At 36.2% G+C, this 16,240-nt stretch overlaps 1 protein-coding gene across 5 annotated transcripts in view; it reads left to right on the plus strand.

Moving 5' to 3' along the window:
* Positions 1–16,240, plus strand: part of FAM120B (family with sequence similarity 120 member B) — a 51,974-nt gene that overhangs the window by 20,768 nt on the left and 14,966 nt on the right. For 4 of the 5 annotated variants that reach the window (XM_061378764.1, XM_061378763.1, XM_061378762.1 and 1 more), the window contains exon 6: positions 3,384–3,476. The exons of the other annotated variant lie outside the window; for it this stretch is intronic. In XM_061378764.1, the coding sequence (XP_061234748.1) occupies positions 3,384–3,476 (93 nt within the window). The remainder of the gene's footprint in view (positions 1–3,383; positions 3,477–16,240) is intronic. 5 annotated transcript variants of the gene reach the window in all.

Consider the following 16,240-nt stretch of genomic DNA (forward strand, 5'->3'; position numbering starts at 1 on the left):
TCTAATCTGATAAGGTCTGTTGTACTTTTCCTTACACTGCACTGCATTTTGTCTTTTGGTTTGTTTTTCTCTCAGACTTTGCTTCCCTCCAGTAACAGATTTATACTGGTATATGTTGCATGACAACAAGTTTTCCCTGCCTTTTCCTTTCTTTTTCCTTTTTACAAGTTTGCTCAAACTCAGACAACACATTGGGGAAGTATGTACAGGAACTATACAAGTTATCTATATAGCTCTTTTTTAATTATTATTTTCTGTATAGCAGAATATAAATGGAAAGTTTTTTAAAGAAAAAAATTATTAAACATAATTTCATGGCTTGTGGTTTCAATTGAGCAAGATATGTATCATATTTAAGCTTTTAAATTACTCTTAAGTGGTTTTTGTATTTGAATATGAAACCATAGTTTCATTTACCTATTTTCACTCTTTAATTTATTTATTGTGATATTCTGTATAACCTCTCATAGTATGATTGCTAAATTATTTTGGAGGGGTTTCTTTAGTGGGATTAAGAAGAAGAATAACAGATTAGAATACCTACAGAAATATGGATTTACTGGGCCTTTATCACAGCAAAATTAATAAAGTGGAAAAAAACCCCAGCTTGTTAGGGATTTGGTTTTCGGAACTTACTATTTCAATGGTGAATGCTAAAAGCAAAGATGAAAACAGTTTTGCAGATGATGTTTTCAGGAAGAATAATAGCAGAAGAGTTAGCAATAGCAATAGCAGAGGACATGCAATGGACTTAGTTTCATGGGAGATTTTTCATGGCATTGCCAGTTTCTCAACACCTGTTCCATTTTCCTGAGTCTCTTCTGCCCTCTGAATTTCACTGATACAATCTGCCTTGTGAACCAGACTAGGGAACTGATTTTGATTAAATTGCTTCTCACTTAGGAGTTGTTTTATGTGTTGCTTAGTAGTCCATTTGTTTTCTTGGGTGTTTGAGAGGAAAACGTGAGAGCAAGAGTGCCAGCATCCACGTTTCAAGCTAGCCATACTGCTTCCATTTGTTTTGTAGCTAAGAAAACAGTGCTTGTCTAACTGTGGCCTAATTCTTGTCTTTACTTATCACTTTAGTCTTACATTTATATTAGAGAAGGAAGACAGATTTTTACCTCAAAGGTGATTTAAGATGAGCAACTGAAGGTTGTCTTGAAGCAGGCTAACATCATTTCTTTCAGCTCATGTAAGAGAGAGGTATACTTCTTAAAACTGTCATTACTTATCATCTAGTGTAAGTTTTGGAGGAGCCAGCATACTGACCTACCCATCTGGCTTCCTCAAAATTCATGTGCAAGTATTTAATGAAAACTTAAGATGCAAGTTTTTTCCAAACAAGAAAAAATGTGAAATAAACAAATCTTAGCAATGTAAAGAAAGTGTCAGTTTGAAGAGTAATCTTTTCCATGAGGGTTCTTTTCAAATGTCCTCCAAATTAAGAACAGAAATGGTGAAAAAATTACAAAATAATAGGTCTGTCTTTAAAGTTGTTGAAATTCGTTCATTTGAATACCAAAATGTGGAGCCTGCAAAGAAAGGGGAAATTCTCCTTCAAGCTCTTGCAGTTGTGGAAGAAATCTGACACTGGAACTACGATAACCCACCAACCTTGGTGACTGAATAAAATATTTCTCAAAAGAAGTGTTTTGGTATTTGTAAGTCTTTGGTCTATCTGCTCTGTTAGGGGCATTTTCTTGCTGTTGTACTTGCAAGCAGTCTTGGACTTATTTTTCTTAGGACACAATTGTACAAGTATTAAGGGCTGTTTTGTAGAGGAAAGTCACTCTTTCTTTTATTGCAATGCATAGAATGTACAGGTTTAGTAAACCTCTCTTGTTGCCATCTACACAAAGGTGACATCTGGCTTAAAATACAGGGTAAAGTAGGGCCATTATCAGATCTTAGCAGCCTGGTGGAGTTAATGAATACCAAGAAGCATTTAGAATGCTTGAAGTTTTTTCTGATACCCCTCAGATTCGTGTGCTTGATGCAAATTTTAACAGCATTGTAGAAAGGAAAGTATTTTACAGTAGAACAAGCAGCAAGGTATGATTTAAAAACGAATTCTCAGTAATGGTTGAATAATTTTTATCTTGAGCAGGAAAGAATGGGTTGCTCTTACTAAATAAAGTGATTCTAGATGTCTGCTTATTGTTTGGGGCTTTCTTGTTTGTTTTGTTGTTGTTTGGTTTGGGGTTTCTTGTTGGGATTTTTTTTTTCTTTTCCTACTGATTACATAATTTTTTTTATCTACATAATTTTTTTTCTGTCACTTTTTGGTTTTTAATAGCCTCGATAGAAACTCTTTAACAGTTTGAAATGGGATGTACACAGCATTCCCCACAAATAAAGTAAGTGCAGAGCTGTAGGCAACCTTTTAACTACCGTAAGCCTACAATGCACATTTCTGCACTTTGCAACAGAAACCTTCTCTCAAGTTCCAGCTGATAAAAGAATTGTAATGCTTTATGGATCTCACTTAGAGACCTCTTTATAGCCTCAACATTTGTAACAGATCTTTGGTCCTGGTGCACATGTATTATCTATAGTGTTCTTGACAGAGGAAGCAAATGATCAGAAACGGACTGGTAATGTCAGGGAATCAGCCCAGCTGGTCTAGAGGCATTGTCTTTCTCCTGAGTTAATGTGCCCCTGTAGAATCTCAGACTACTTTTTCACAACAGTAAATGCCTCCATTCTCCTTTTTCTTATAGAAGTATTGGAGCGAACTGTTAATGCAAATTTAGGATTTTTCCTCACGTTTTTCCCCTTGAACATTTTAGGTTTAGTTTTCTTATAGTTTTGACTTCTTCCAGCTCAAGTATGCAGCCTAAAACCTTAAACGAATCCAAATATGATTTGTTACATTTTAAGATTTAGCTTAAAGTAAAATATTTTAGATTATTTTAAAGGTTCCAACAGATAACCATGTAAACCTTTGAAAAAATTCCTAAGGGTGGTCACGCCTGTGGCTCACTGAGGTGGTTTTCATTCTGGGTCTTGATTATAAAGAAATTTATATTTTTTTTTAATTCTCAGGTTTTTACTATGCTTAGTGTTATGGAGATGAAGAAATTTCTTGTAATTAAGAAACTCCAAGGGAAGAGAAGGGAATACATGAAGGGTGGGCATTTTGTTTGCTGTGTGGAAATCCATGTGTACACAATTTACACAGGTATTGGGGTATGTGCTTCATTCAAGTTGTGAAAGTATTTTGTTCCGTTTAAGTGTCTTCTTAGATGATGTATTCATGGTGGTCATAATTTCGTGAGGTTGTTGATTTATGTTTGATGTGCTTGAGCAAGAAGAGTTGATTTTCAGAAAGTTCCTCTTCAGAGCTTTCAGATAATGTGTTATTTTTTCATCTGTTTTAGGTCAGTAGCCTCTCTATGGAGGACTTAAATGCATTTGTGGCACTCATTCTCTGCCTCAAAGGGAAGTCAGCTGCCGAACTGGCAAGTTTGCAGGTACGGATTGGATTAATTGAATAGCATAAAATGTTAATGGTAACTGTGCGATAAATATTTGGGGGGAAAATTCTTCTACACTAAGTTTTTTTCAGATACAAGAACTGAGTATCGTGGTAAATATATAGGCTTTTAATGTGCTACAGTTCATATGAATATTTACATTTGTTAATCAGAATAAAAAAGTAAAATACAAATGACATTGTCTGGTGATTGCAGTCCTCTCAGATTTCTTCCTGACTTGGCTTCCAGACTTCCAGCTGATGGAAAATTTGTAACGGTGAATCCTGTCGTGCAACATTGCTTCATTCTTTTTTCTCAAGGATAGTGTTTTGGGACATAATTTGTATCACAATCACTATCTCACATAAGGTTTAGTACTACTACTTGTGGGAGAACATAAACATAATAGAAACTAAAGCAAAAAAAAATGCCGTTACCTAATGTGGCCTAATGTAGTGAATATGTTTTGTATCACACTATTCCATAATTTTTCAGGAGTGCTTTTTAATATTTTTATATACTCTGTGCAATGTGGTTCTTTTTTTCGTTTTCTGTCTTGAATCCATATGTGGAAAAGCAGGTTCCTAGTTGGTTATTGCAGTAGAAACATCTAAATAGTTGTTGTTGCATATCTAATTATACAAGAGTATTTTCAATTGTATTCAAAGTATTAGCAGCTTACAGCACAGACTGCACATGTCAGTGGCTGTTTGAGTTGTAGGCTTACTTAAAAGTAAGGGGGAAAGGGTTAGAAATGGTTGGAACCTTAACACATTTTCACTCTGAAAATCTTCCTCAGCTTTCCAGTAAGTTCTCTATTCCTTTGAAGAGTGCATGTTAAGAGTTGTAAAAGTACTTTTTGTTGATTGTACTTTTTGTTGATTTTTGTTGATTGTGGTTGGTAACCCAACCACTCCCATTGCTATCCATTCATTTCTAGGGGACAGGGACCAAAATAACAAAACCAGTCTGATTCCCATTGCGTTATTTGAGGCATTATAACAGACAAAGTCCAGTCTCCTAAGAATTTTTCAGAATTTATCACAGATTTTTTCTGCAGGTGATCAAGTATTAGGTCTGTGTAACAAAAAAGAAACAATGAGTTGAAGGCAATATGGAAAACAGCAAAAACGTAGGACTTATTTCTGTTGAAGACATTATTGCACAGTGTTGCACTTAACGTTGAGTATATCATCATTTTATCAAGTCTGTTGTGATAGTCATTCAGTAAAGGCATAAGGAAGGCAAGAATAAGCAGGAAGTGTTGAAGCAATTTGTTTATAAGTGCACTCACAGGTACTATTTTGTAAATGTTTGAAGTGCTTGGAAGTTTATTCTGTTTGAATTAGATCTCTTTCCATGATTCATTTGCGTTGTAGTTCTATGAAATTATAAATCTGAGTGTTGTATCTGAACACATAATATTAATCCATGTGTACCGCTTATCAGCAGCCATTCTGCTAATTCAAAGCTGTTCACAAAATTTTGTAACTTTCCCAGATTGTGAATAGGGGTTAACACTTTCAGAACATTCCCCCATTGCTTCCAGATTAACCTCCCTTTCTGTGTTTTGGTGACCTGGATGTCCCAGAGGAGAATAGTTGCTGTTTCTCAGTTGGTTGTGTATCTCTGGCTTGTCAAGCTATATTAAAAGAAGATGTTACGTTGTATTAATTGTCATAAAAATACTTCTTTATATATGTCACTTAAAATTTTGTGGTAGCACCTGGATCAAATTGAGGATTCATATGAGGTTAATCTCACTTCACAGGAGGAGTAAAAAGTGGTTTATTTCTTGTTTCTGTGCTTCTGAAATGTGTTGTGTAGATGAAGTTGATAATGTCCTTTGAATTTTGTTTTGGAAAGGCCAGAGATTAAGCTAATAGAATAATTTCTATAAATATTCTAAAAATAATGGTCAGTAAAGCAAGCTTTCTGAGCACTGTAATTCAAGCATCTCATTTTCATGATTCCGTCCCAGAATAGCTTAAACTGGTTTTACTTATTACTATCTTTATTTGGTAGTTTTATAAAATTGAGTTATGCTGTTAAATTATTTTAATAGTTAGTAAATATGGTACCAGTAGATATTTAACAGCTTAATTTTCTATGTATTTGTGTTTAAAATTGAAGGATCCAAGTGCAGTTAATTACACTAACACATATCTGATTAGTATATTAGTTCTATAGTAGAAAAATAGAGGAATAGTTTAGTCTGTTTACCATACTTGTTATTCTTCACTGAGAAGTTAAACTTGATCCCTAGAACTTAATAACTGAGCTTTCATGGCAGTTATGTTAAACATAGTAAGCATCTGCAAAATTTTCAGTATATGCTTACTCATTTGCAGTTTCGGACGTAACACTGCATTATTTTAAATGTAGGAAAAAATGTTTACTCCTTGTAGACAGTTCTGTGAAGAACATTGATTTGATAAAAAAAATTATTCTGTTCCTACAAAGGAGTCCATTAGTAAATGTGTTTTAGCAAAAGAAAACTAAACTTCCACTGTGAAATATGAGAGAAAATGTGAATAGAGCCTGTTCTGCTGAAAAGTTCTCTTCATCCTCGCTTTCAAATCTACTTTCTGATATAGGATCCATATTTCATAGCTAATGAGATCCATAAACCTGCAAATTTATGAAACTTAAATGTTCATGGTTTGAATAAAGTGAGTTGAAGCCAGAAAAATCCATAGTTTAAGTCATGCTGAAAGAAAGTGGGCTGTGGACATATAACTAAAATTCACATTAAACAGTATTTTCTGAAAATAACATAATGTATATACATGAAGATTTGATTAGTTTTCAAGATTGATGGTTTCGAAATACCAAAATGTATTTTTCCCCCCCTGGTTGCCCTGTGCCTCCCTTATATGGTAGATTAACATTCTGCTTTGCCCAGGCCTCCTGTAGAGCTTACACATAAGGTCAGAATGAAATTTTAGACCCCAGGTTGCTTATTTCCCTCCTTTCTATTTTAAATTGGTGTGTGGTGTTGGCAAAAAGCCCAGAGAGCCATCAGTCTAACTTTGAGGCCATTGTTGAGGAGCAGAGACACCAGCAGTCATGCTTGCAGTCTTGTTTCTTGTACTGTGCTGGCCCTGGTTGTTTACGAGTGCAATTATAAATCATCTTTACCTGTAATGCATTTAAAATACTGGCCAAACAGGACAGACCATAATGACTTATAAGCACAAGAATATTTTTTCTAAGATTTTTCTAAATACATGAATGTATAAGAAAATTGTATTGGAGGTGCAAAGCTGTGAATCACATCTTTTCTGAAAGTCGTGGCCAAAGATGAGATGGAAAGATCTGGTTAAAAAGGAAATATACCTGGAAATTGGTAGATGAAATTTGGGTCCAATTAAATGCTTTTAAAAGTGAAATGTATGTCAGAAAATATGAACTCGAAGTTAATAGCAGATGCATGATTGGACATAAATATCACTGCTGGAATTTATGGCATTTGCAAGCTCTTTATAGCTTTGCCGTAAAAGAAGAAAAAATCCAGTTATGCCAGAATATCTGCTTTGGAGTAATTCCATCTTTTGTGCCACTTGTAAAAGGAACAGTTTGGCTGTATATGCAGTATAAGAAAGTCAAGCGCCGAAGTGTATTCCTTCAAGTTTTCTAATGCCTTCAGTTATTTAAAAAGTATTACTGATGCAAGATGAGCAGTCATTTTAGATCTTAAATGGTAAGCTCCAGAGAGCCTTTGCAATTTGATTGCAAATGAACCTTCACAAAATACATGTTAAGTATTACTTAGAATCATAAAATCGTAGCATGGATTGGAAAGGATCATCCTTTCCTTAAGATCATCCATTTCCATCCCTTCAGCCGTGGTCAGGGACACCTTCAACTAGAACGTGTTGCTCAAAGCCCCAGCCGGTCTAGCCTTGAACGCTCCCAGGGATCGAACATTCACAGCCTCTTTGGGCAACCTGTTCCAGTGCCTCAACACTCTCACAGTAAAGAACTTCTTCCTTATATCTAACCTAAATCTTCCTTAGCTTTTGGAATAATAATAATAGAACAAATACTCAGCAAGCTAGTTAACTAGTTTGATGGGCAGAAATAGCTTTAGCAAGAGTTGTAGTTCCATGGGATCTTCAACTATTTTGCATTGTACAGTGTCATGGAAGCAAAATTAGCTTAGTAGTAGCATTATACTAATATTGCACAAGACTTTTTCTCTGAATATTTTTCTGAGGGATACTTAGCCACATTCATGTGCTAAAGCACAATGTTTTAGAGCAGTGTGTGGGTATCTTGGTTTGGGTCCCTCAAATTTCAGAAAGATTCTGCTACATCTTTTCTCTATTTTTAAACTTGATGTCCTTTATCCCTTGCCTTGTGGACACAAAAGCGTAAATAATACCCAGATTCTGAACATTCCAGAATTTCAATCTTCTGACCTATTTGGCAACCCAAGATAAGTTTGTCAACACCGTTAGATGGGATACTTTTAAGACAAACTCCAAACAGCCTTTGTGAGTTATCTGTATTTTTCAAAATATAATTGCGTAAAAAAGAAAATAAATTATTTCTTCCCCAGGGAGTGTGTTTATTGTGCCTGTGTGACTGTTTCCTAATAAATATTTGCATAAAGTCTAATTGGACTGGGTAAAACAGAAAATACAGGTAAGAATATTGTAAAGATCTCACAGATAACCCCTCTCACATACTTAAGACCTGCCTCTGTGATGTACATTAGTATTAACTAAAGTGGAATTCAGATGCATTGTCAAATGCTTTACTGAGTCAGGATCTGTAGTCCCACAACATCTGCATCTGTGAAATGTGTTTTTAAAATGACAGGTGAGATTGTAACTGGCAGAGTGTTGGAAATGTCGGGGATCAAAAACCAGTGCAAATACAATTTTATCTTAGGAGCTGAAGTTACTCACTGCTTACAGCATTGCTGAAAGTCTCATCTCTACATTTGTGGCTATTTTCATAAGCATCTTTTGAAATTCTGAAGAAATTCAAGTTTTCTTGGTCTTGTTGCATGGACAATTGTTCCTTTGCTGTTGTTGGTTCATAAACATATAAAAAGTATTTTTTAGGCTTACATATTCAACTTCCAGACAAAATTGGTGTTCTGCCGCATTCTCCCCCATTTTCGTCTTTACCAAATTTGGTATATTTATTAGTATTATTACAGTGTATTTCCCTGAACATTTTTTACAGTTGACATAAACTCTAGTATCAGAATTCACATAACTCTGTGAATTTTGTTATGTGTCACTGGCACAAATAGAAACCCCAGTATGACTAGACCAGCTCGTTCACTTTCTGAGAAAAATACATTCATTTAGTTGGATTCGGTTTGCTTATGGAGAAAATTTTGGGCAAGAGTTTGAGCAAGAGCCTTAAAAGAGAGGATTTCTGTTCCTTTTGTGGAGGATGATGTTGCATCTTTCCTCAATAATTGTATAAATTTGCTCTGCTTTTTTGTGAGTTTCCCCTTTTACTACCCTGTAGTTCATTATTAACAAGGTTTCAACAAGGAAATACCAGCAGTGTTTCAGTTATAAATACTTTTACAATTTATATAGCATAAAGAGTTTTTCAGGACGTTTCAGGTAAAAGACACTGGAATTTCGGGTAACAAAATTGCTGTTAATTTTTAATCCATGCCTAATAATATTGCAGGAAGTGAAACATAATTATTTAATAGTGAGGATAATAAAGTGCTCCCAAAATATTAAGCAAACTGACAGCTTTGAAAAAATCAGAGATCACTTATTATAGAGAGGGAAAATAATAATAATTTCTGGTATCAGCTGACATTTTCCTGCCAAGTTTGTGTTGGTCAAAGTGTATGTTTACTCCTGAGATAAGTAGTTTTCAATTCCGTATATATTGTATGTTAGAAGAATCAAGCAGTACATGACTGTTGGAGGTGGTGTTTGCATGGTGTAGGTGGGGTTGCTCTCCACTGCATTTAAGGGGTGACCTGTATCCCCACAGGGCAGGCGACGTGCAGGGGCTGGAGCCAGGGAGGGGAAGGGAGCATGCCATCAGAAAGCGGAGGCACGCATGCACCTGCCTGTCATCTGCTCAGGGCTGCCTGCACCTGCCTCCGTGCCCCTGTCACGCCTGAGCAGGAATGCGAGCTGCACATCTGTCTTGGATTTCCCTGGAGAAGCAGATGGCTATGTGTAACTTCAGAGAAGCAAAAATGGTTTCTGAAATGACCTAATGAGCCATTTATAGGTGGATGGAGAAAGAAGATAAAACAAGCCTTTAGGCATATGGTTACAGTGCTTTGTAGAATGTACAGGAATTTTTCAAATTGCCATAGTAGAAATGTTCATCTAGAAGATATGAGAAACAGCCAGGCTAACTAAGAACTGATTAGTTCTCTTTCTTTTCAAGTCTGTTCTTGACTGACGTTATCATTGTCCAGGGGTTAAAAGTCAAAAAATGGTGTCCAGTTCCTATTTGTTGCTTTCTCTGTGACTTTGGTCAAACTGTTCAGTTCTTTGTTGTGTGTTAGTTCTTACTTGTAACACTCATCCACCAGTAGTTGCAGTAATAGAAGTTCTGTAGCAAAAAGTGCTGTATAAATGTGATTATTTTTTATACATTCTTAGCATTAATATTGATGTCACATGCATATTTTCTTCCCCTTCACCTCTTCTTTTGGATTATTTCATTTGACATTCACTGAACAATAGCTGAGATGTGGTTAAAGTAGCTTTTTATAAAGAAATGGAGCTGTGTTAGGAGGAAAATGATACATGTACATTATAACATCCCCCACCAGCATTATATCGTAGCACCTCAAGACATCATTGCCCATTAAGACAATCCTATCCCACTGTTAGAAACAAAACACATGGATGATAAACACTAGATGTGTAAAGGTGGTTGTGTGTTATTTCAAAAAGAATAATTAATGATTTATGGGGACATTTAGTTAATTGTTTAGGAATCTAATCAGAGTGTTTAGTGTCACACCAGCAGAGGCACATGTAGGAAGCATAAGCACGTTAACAAGAAAGGTATATTACATTTAGCTAGGCTGCTATACATTCCCTGATAGATAAAAGAAGAGCCATTCAGTTCTTTGCCAAATACAAAGTTATGTATTGGTTTTAACAAGAGCAGTTAATGAATAACTAAGTATAATTTCCTATTTATCAGTAGTTTTCTGTTTACTTTCTGTGTATAAGACACAAAAACACATCTTGGCAGAAAGTATTCTATGCTAGGGCTGAAGTTCCATAAATTCCTACTAAAGTCAGTGGGAGCTTTGCTACTGAATCTCATAAAAGCAGAGCTGTGCCAATACACTTTTGTAAAACCATCCCTCAGTCTTCTCAGTGTTACTTAACTTTTTAGCAAAATTATGCAATTGTTGTATGTTGTATTTGTACACTGAGGCTCAATACAACAGAGGCATGCTTTGGTCTAGCAACAATGGCAAGTAATATTTTTCAGTTGTAGGAGACTAAGAGTGCAGTGGTTCTGCAGGAAGTTTGTTTTGGCACAGCATCTTGTGCCAAAAAAAAAAATGGGTACCTTTTGTTTTAAAATGGCTGTGGATCCTGAGGCTGGAATGTCAGTAAATGCTTGTTTCATCAGCAGAGTGCCTGCAGAGTCCAATGCTGGCTTAAGTGCTGTCATCCCAAAGTTTGGTTGATTACAGAGCATGCATTTTCTTTTAAACAGCATTCTTTTTCATTTTAAGTACACCTTTAAAAATGGCTGTTACTCTCACATATACTAATTCCCTGTTTCTATCAGTTTGCTCTGATATAGTGCTGATACAAGGAAATGCAGAATATTACATGTAAGTAATGATATTTTCTTTAAAACCTTTATTTGTAGTTCTTGAATAGCTCAGAAAACCATCTGTATGTAATAGCTGTGTGCACCAAACAGGGATTCTCTGATTTCACTGTATGTGTTCATCTGACCTATAACATAGAGTTGATGTTCTTATGCCAAAAGATAGCAGCTTTCAAGTATGGCAGTTTTCCATTCCAAAAGAAATAGGTATCCTCCAAGTGGTACTCTCGCAACTTAATTACAAATCAGTTCTTCGTATCTTGAACATACCTGATCACAGGTTGCAGGTTGGCAGTTCTTTTTATAGGTCATCTATCTACTGCTGCATTGATTCATGTTTGATTTGTCTTGGAACTCAAGATTGTTGTGAAAAAGAAGCAGACCGGTTCTTTTCTTCCCCAACGTGTGGACATAACAGCTAGAAAACTGCTTAGCCAAAACTGTTTACCTTGGACCATATCACTTCAAAAGGTGAACTGTAGTATCAACAGTCTTATTGTGCAGCTGCTTTGCAATACAAAGAAACCGGAGGAGAAGAAAAAACAAAACCAACAAACAACAAAGCCTATATTGCAAACAGTATTTGTTCTCCTGGATTTCTCTGTGCTAACCGTCTTCAGACAATGACAGTTTTATTTGAAGAGCCATGGTAATATACCAGCCATGACATTAGTAACAGTCATCATAATGTTTCTGGAAGGTTCAGATATATTAAATTTTGCATAATGTAGTTCTACTGAGGTTCACTGGATCAGGCTCTTAAAAAGTATATACTCAAAATAGCTTGAGAAAGGGAATGGTCATACATTAGGAAAGTTAGATAGATCTTGAACAGCTACTCTGATTCTGGGGAGGAAAAAACCCTCATTTTTAAGCTTGTTTAATTGAACCTTGGACAGTTTTAGCAATTAACTCCCATCTGTCAAAATTTCTTTGTAGTCATAATGATGTCTTATTCCACAGCAGTGGTTTTATGGTACACTATAAAAAATGTCCACAAGGTAGTCCACCAGGTAGCAACACACTGAGCAGCGGCATGCCTAACCAGCTACCATTTGCCAGTATAATCCACGGCTGTGAAAGGGCACACTGCATTAGAAAACGTAGCCAAATATGCTCTACTGAGTAGTTGTGTTGGTGGCAAGGTTGTGTTGGTGGCAGGTTTTTTGCTCCCAAAACTTTTTTCCATGGACGAGTCCTATGATTAAGGAGAAGGAAAGGGCTGAGGTAAGGTGTGGATAAGGACTTTAAGTCAGGAGTATGGTCAATTTGCAGGTAGTGGCAAATGAAGCCCCTCATTTTAAAGATTTTGGTAAAGGAGCTAAGCAGTGTAGAGTAGAATACAGAAATATATACAGCAAGTGTCAGAAAGTAAAGGAGTGTGTTGTAGTTTACCCCAACTGGCAAGAAAGTACCGTGCAACTGCTTACTCAGTCCATGCTCCTACCCCTCCCTGGCAGGATGGGAAGGAAAATCAGGAAAAGGTAAAATCATGGGTTAAGATAACAGCTTAATAATTGAAATAAAGTAAAATATTATTATAGTATTACAATAATGATAAAAAAATAAAAAAGGGAAAAGAAAGAGAGGAATAAACCCCAATAAACATAAGTGATGCACAATACAGCTGCTCACCACCCACAAACCAATACCCATCCCAACCTGAGCAGCGATTGGTGGTTCCTGGCCAACTTGCCCCAGTTTATATACTGAGCATGATGCTCTGTGTTCGTAGAATATCCCTTTGGCTAGTTCAGGTCAGCTGTCCTGGCTGTGATCGCTCTTGGCTCCTTGTGCCCCTCCTCAATGGCAGAGCATGGGAAATTGAAATGTCGTTGATTTAGGGTACTTAGCAACAACTAAAACATCGGTGTGTTATCAGCATTATTCTTAGACTAAAGCAAAAATACAGCACTGCACCAAGTACTAAGAAAATTAACTCTATCCCAGCCAAAACCAGGACAGAGTGGAATAAGTTTGATATTTGGAGGCTTACGATGGAAAGTTACTGGTAATAAGAGAGGGAGGTGACCTTTTGCAAGCATATGAAGTTTTCCTCTATGTCCCCTAATAATTTTTAATATGTTGGCTAATTTCAGCCACATTTGAGAGAGATGTAGGAGTCTCTGAGAGAAGTAAGTTACTGCCGGTTGTTCTAAATAGACAGCTGGGGATAAGGGGAAGGCACTTTAAATTGCCTAACAGGAGGAAGCTTTAATGTGACATCATGTTATTAGGGCATCCATGTGAGAGGGAGACATTGCTACAGGCATGGGAAAAAATTTCAGATAATTACTGAACTATTTCAGATGCCAATGACACAGCACATTCAGGAGCCCATCAGTTCCTGGTTCAGACACACCATGAGTCTGTTAACGCTTTGTCCTTCACTGGGGACAAACTTTATTAGTTGCAAGGCAGATGGAGCTACCAGTACTTCCCCTTCTCATAATTCCAGAACACTGAACTATGTTTTGGGGGAAAAAAAAAAATGAAAAAGAAAATATGATCTTAAGAGTTTTCAGAGTCCCAAACAAATTGAATGTGTTTTGCTACCAAATAAATTCAGTATTACCTACATGAAGGAAGGGTAAGGAGGTTCAAAGGTTTGTCACCAAAAACACGAGCACGTATTTAAGACAGTAAAAATTAAAATCCTAATGAATCCATTCACTTTTGTAGAAAGAACGTGGCTGCTGGCTGGGCTGCAGTCAGATGTTAGACTGATGACTGTAGCTCAACATTTATGCAAATGTTCTGTAAATATCCCATGTATTATGGACTGTAATTAGCCCAGTAATCATTTAGATCAGAGACAGGCAGTTGTGGGTGAAGAAAGAGAGATAATGTTATATTAACCTTTTTTTTTGCAGGTGCTAGTGTGGTGTCTAGTATATAACTGTGCACAAATAAGCTGAAGGGACTAAACTTTTTAACTGGTAACGCTTATCACAGAAATGTCATTTATGCTGGGGTTTGTTGTAGATACGATTAAGAGCTCTGATAAAGGCTGATATTTTTGAAAGCCAAACAAGAAATGAGAAGCAGACTTTTTAGAACTGAAGGAGATTTTTACCTGCTTGCAGATTGGTTAGCAGTAGTACTTCTGTGTTGTTACTTTTGAGGGTGCTAAAGGTAAAAGAAATTTGTAAGCTTTTTTTAGGATAACTACTTTGGAGTTTTTGGCTTAATGTAAATAACAGTGTTCTTCCACAGAGAGGTATCATTTTACATCAAACTCCTGATAAGATCCAGTCAATAAACTTTCCTCAACATATAAATACTAAACAATTGGGTTCTTTACTGGTAAATATTTACTGCAAAGCCTTAGAAGTGTTTAAAAACTGGTTTATCTAGTTTCTGTTGCAGCAGATGCCCTCATAGGATCTCTTTTCAATCCTCCTTTTCCTTCACACACACCTTGTTTAAGCAGGAAGAGCTTAATTTAAGCTGTAATCTTTTATCAGAATAAACCTTAGTTGTGTTTTCAAAATACCGGTGCTCTTCTCCCCACTCAATTTGCCAGGTCAAGGAAGCAGGTGATGTACTACACTCCCAGCAGCCTATTGCTTAAAGCTGATTGATGCCAAGTAAATGTACTGTTTCACCATCTGTAGGATAACACTCCTTCAGTTTACCACCACTGCACTACTTTAGGTTATCTTTACTGAAGAACAGAGCATATAGCTCCAGTGCACAACATCTTTTGACAAGTCACACTGGGAATTTGGACGGGGGTTAGGGACTGGAACTAGATGATCTTGAGGTCCTTTCCAGTCGAAACCATTCTGTGATTCTTTGGTTCTATACTAATGGCTGAAGGCAGGAAGATTTGGAATACAAGAAAGAAGTCTGTATTTTGGTTGAATCTTTGTAGTGATACTTTCTATTACAGTGAATTTAGTGAAGTTGTCATCAGTTGACAGTTTATGTCTTTATGTTTGGAACACACTGTGTCTTACCTCTCCCAGGCAAAGCTAAGCCTTACTGTTTTAATGACAAGTTCCTGAGATAGGATCTACCTGCTGCCCTTATTGCTCAAGCATAAACTGCCTATGGTTAAATATTTGATCATTTAAAATACAGGTGGGTTTGGGGAGGTAATGTAAGAAGTAGTATACTGATAATAAACTGAGTTCAAATGAATCTAAAATAAACTGGTTAAACTAGAGAAGTACTCAGATTATTGCTTGGGTCAGCTTTCATTTATTTTTAATTATTGTTCTTGAATTTATTAATTTTAATAAGAAATTAGCAAATAATACCCTGTCCTTAAGTGTTGTGTTTTGCTTTTTGTAACAGAGGGTGGCTGGACTGAGGAAGGGGGGAGTGGGATAAAAATGCCTTATGTACTTTTAAAGTTATTTCTTTTAAAATTTGAAATATTATTCGTAGTCATATCTTCAGTATTCAGCTCAACCAGAGGCAGAAGGCAACAGACAGGGAAAAAAAATCATAAAACTAACTTTAACCTAAGTAGCAATTCTTAATCCAAATTTTTTTCACTGATAAAGTGTGTCACCAGAATGTTGTTGAAAATCCTACTAAGGGAACCAGTTTTAAAGGGAAAGGGTTCAGTGCATCAAGGTACAGATGATGTGTGAAGTAGCAGAAGTAAAGAACTGTAAAATTATTATCGTATATTTACCTTTTTCCTTGATTTCTAGAAATGAAGATAGTGAGGTAGCTTTGCCAGTGAGTATGGTTCTGGCCTTCATCTGTGTCTGCTGACATGTTTAGATACTTGCCCTCACATTTCAACTGTGGTAGAATCTATTCATCCTTTAACAGAATTTGAACCCTCTGAACTCCCTACTGTAGAGTGGTGAAGAAGTTGTGGGGTTTTTTAGTATGTTCCTGAAAGGAGGTTGTGCATCTTTCAAAACGCATAGGATAAAGTTTATACCTCTATCAAAAAATCATTCGTTAATCCACAAAGTCTTGGAGAACCA

Source organism: Neopsephotus bourkii, unplaced genomic scaffold, assembly GCF_033783945.1.
Source record: "Neopsephotus bourkii isolate Nb327-2 ecotype Australia unplaced genomic scaffold, CSIRO-AGI_Nbou_v1 NB_1767, whole genome shotgun sequence".
In the NCBI taxonomy this organism is placed as follows: domain Eukaryota; kingdom Metazoa; phylum Chordata; class Aves; order Psittaciformes; family Psittacidae; genus Neopsephotus; species Neopsephotus bourkii.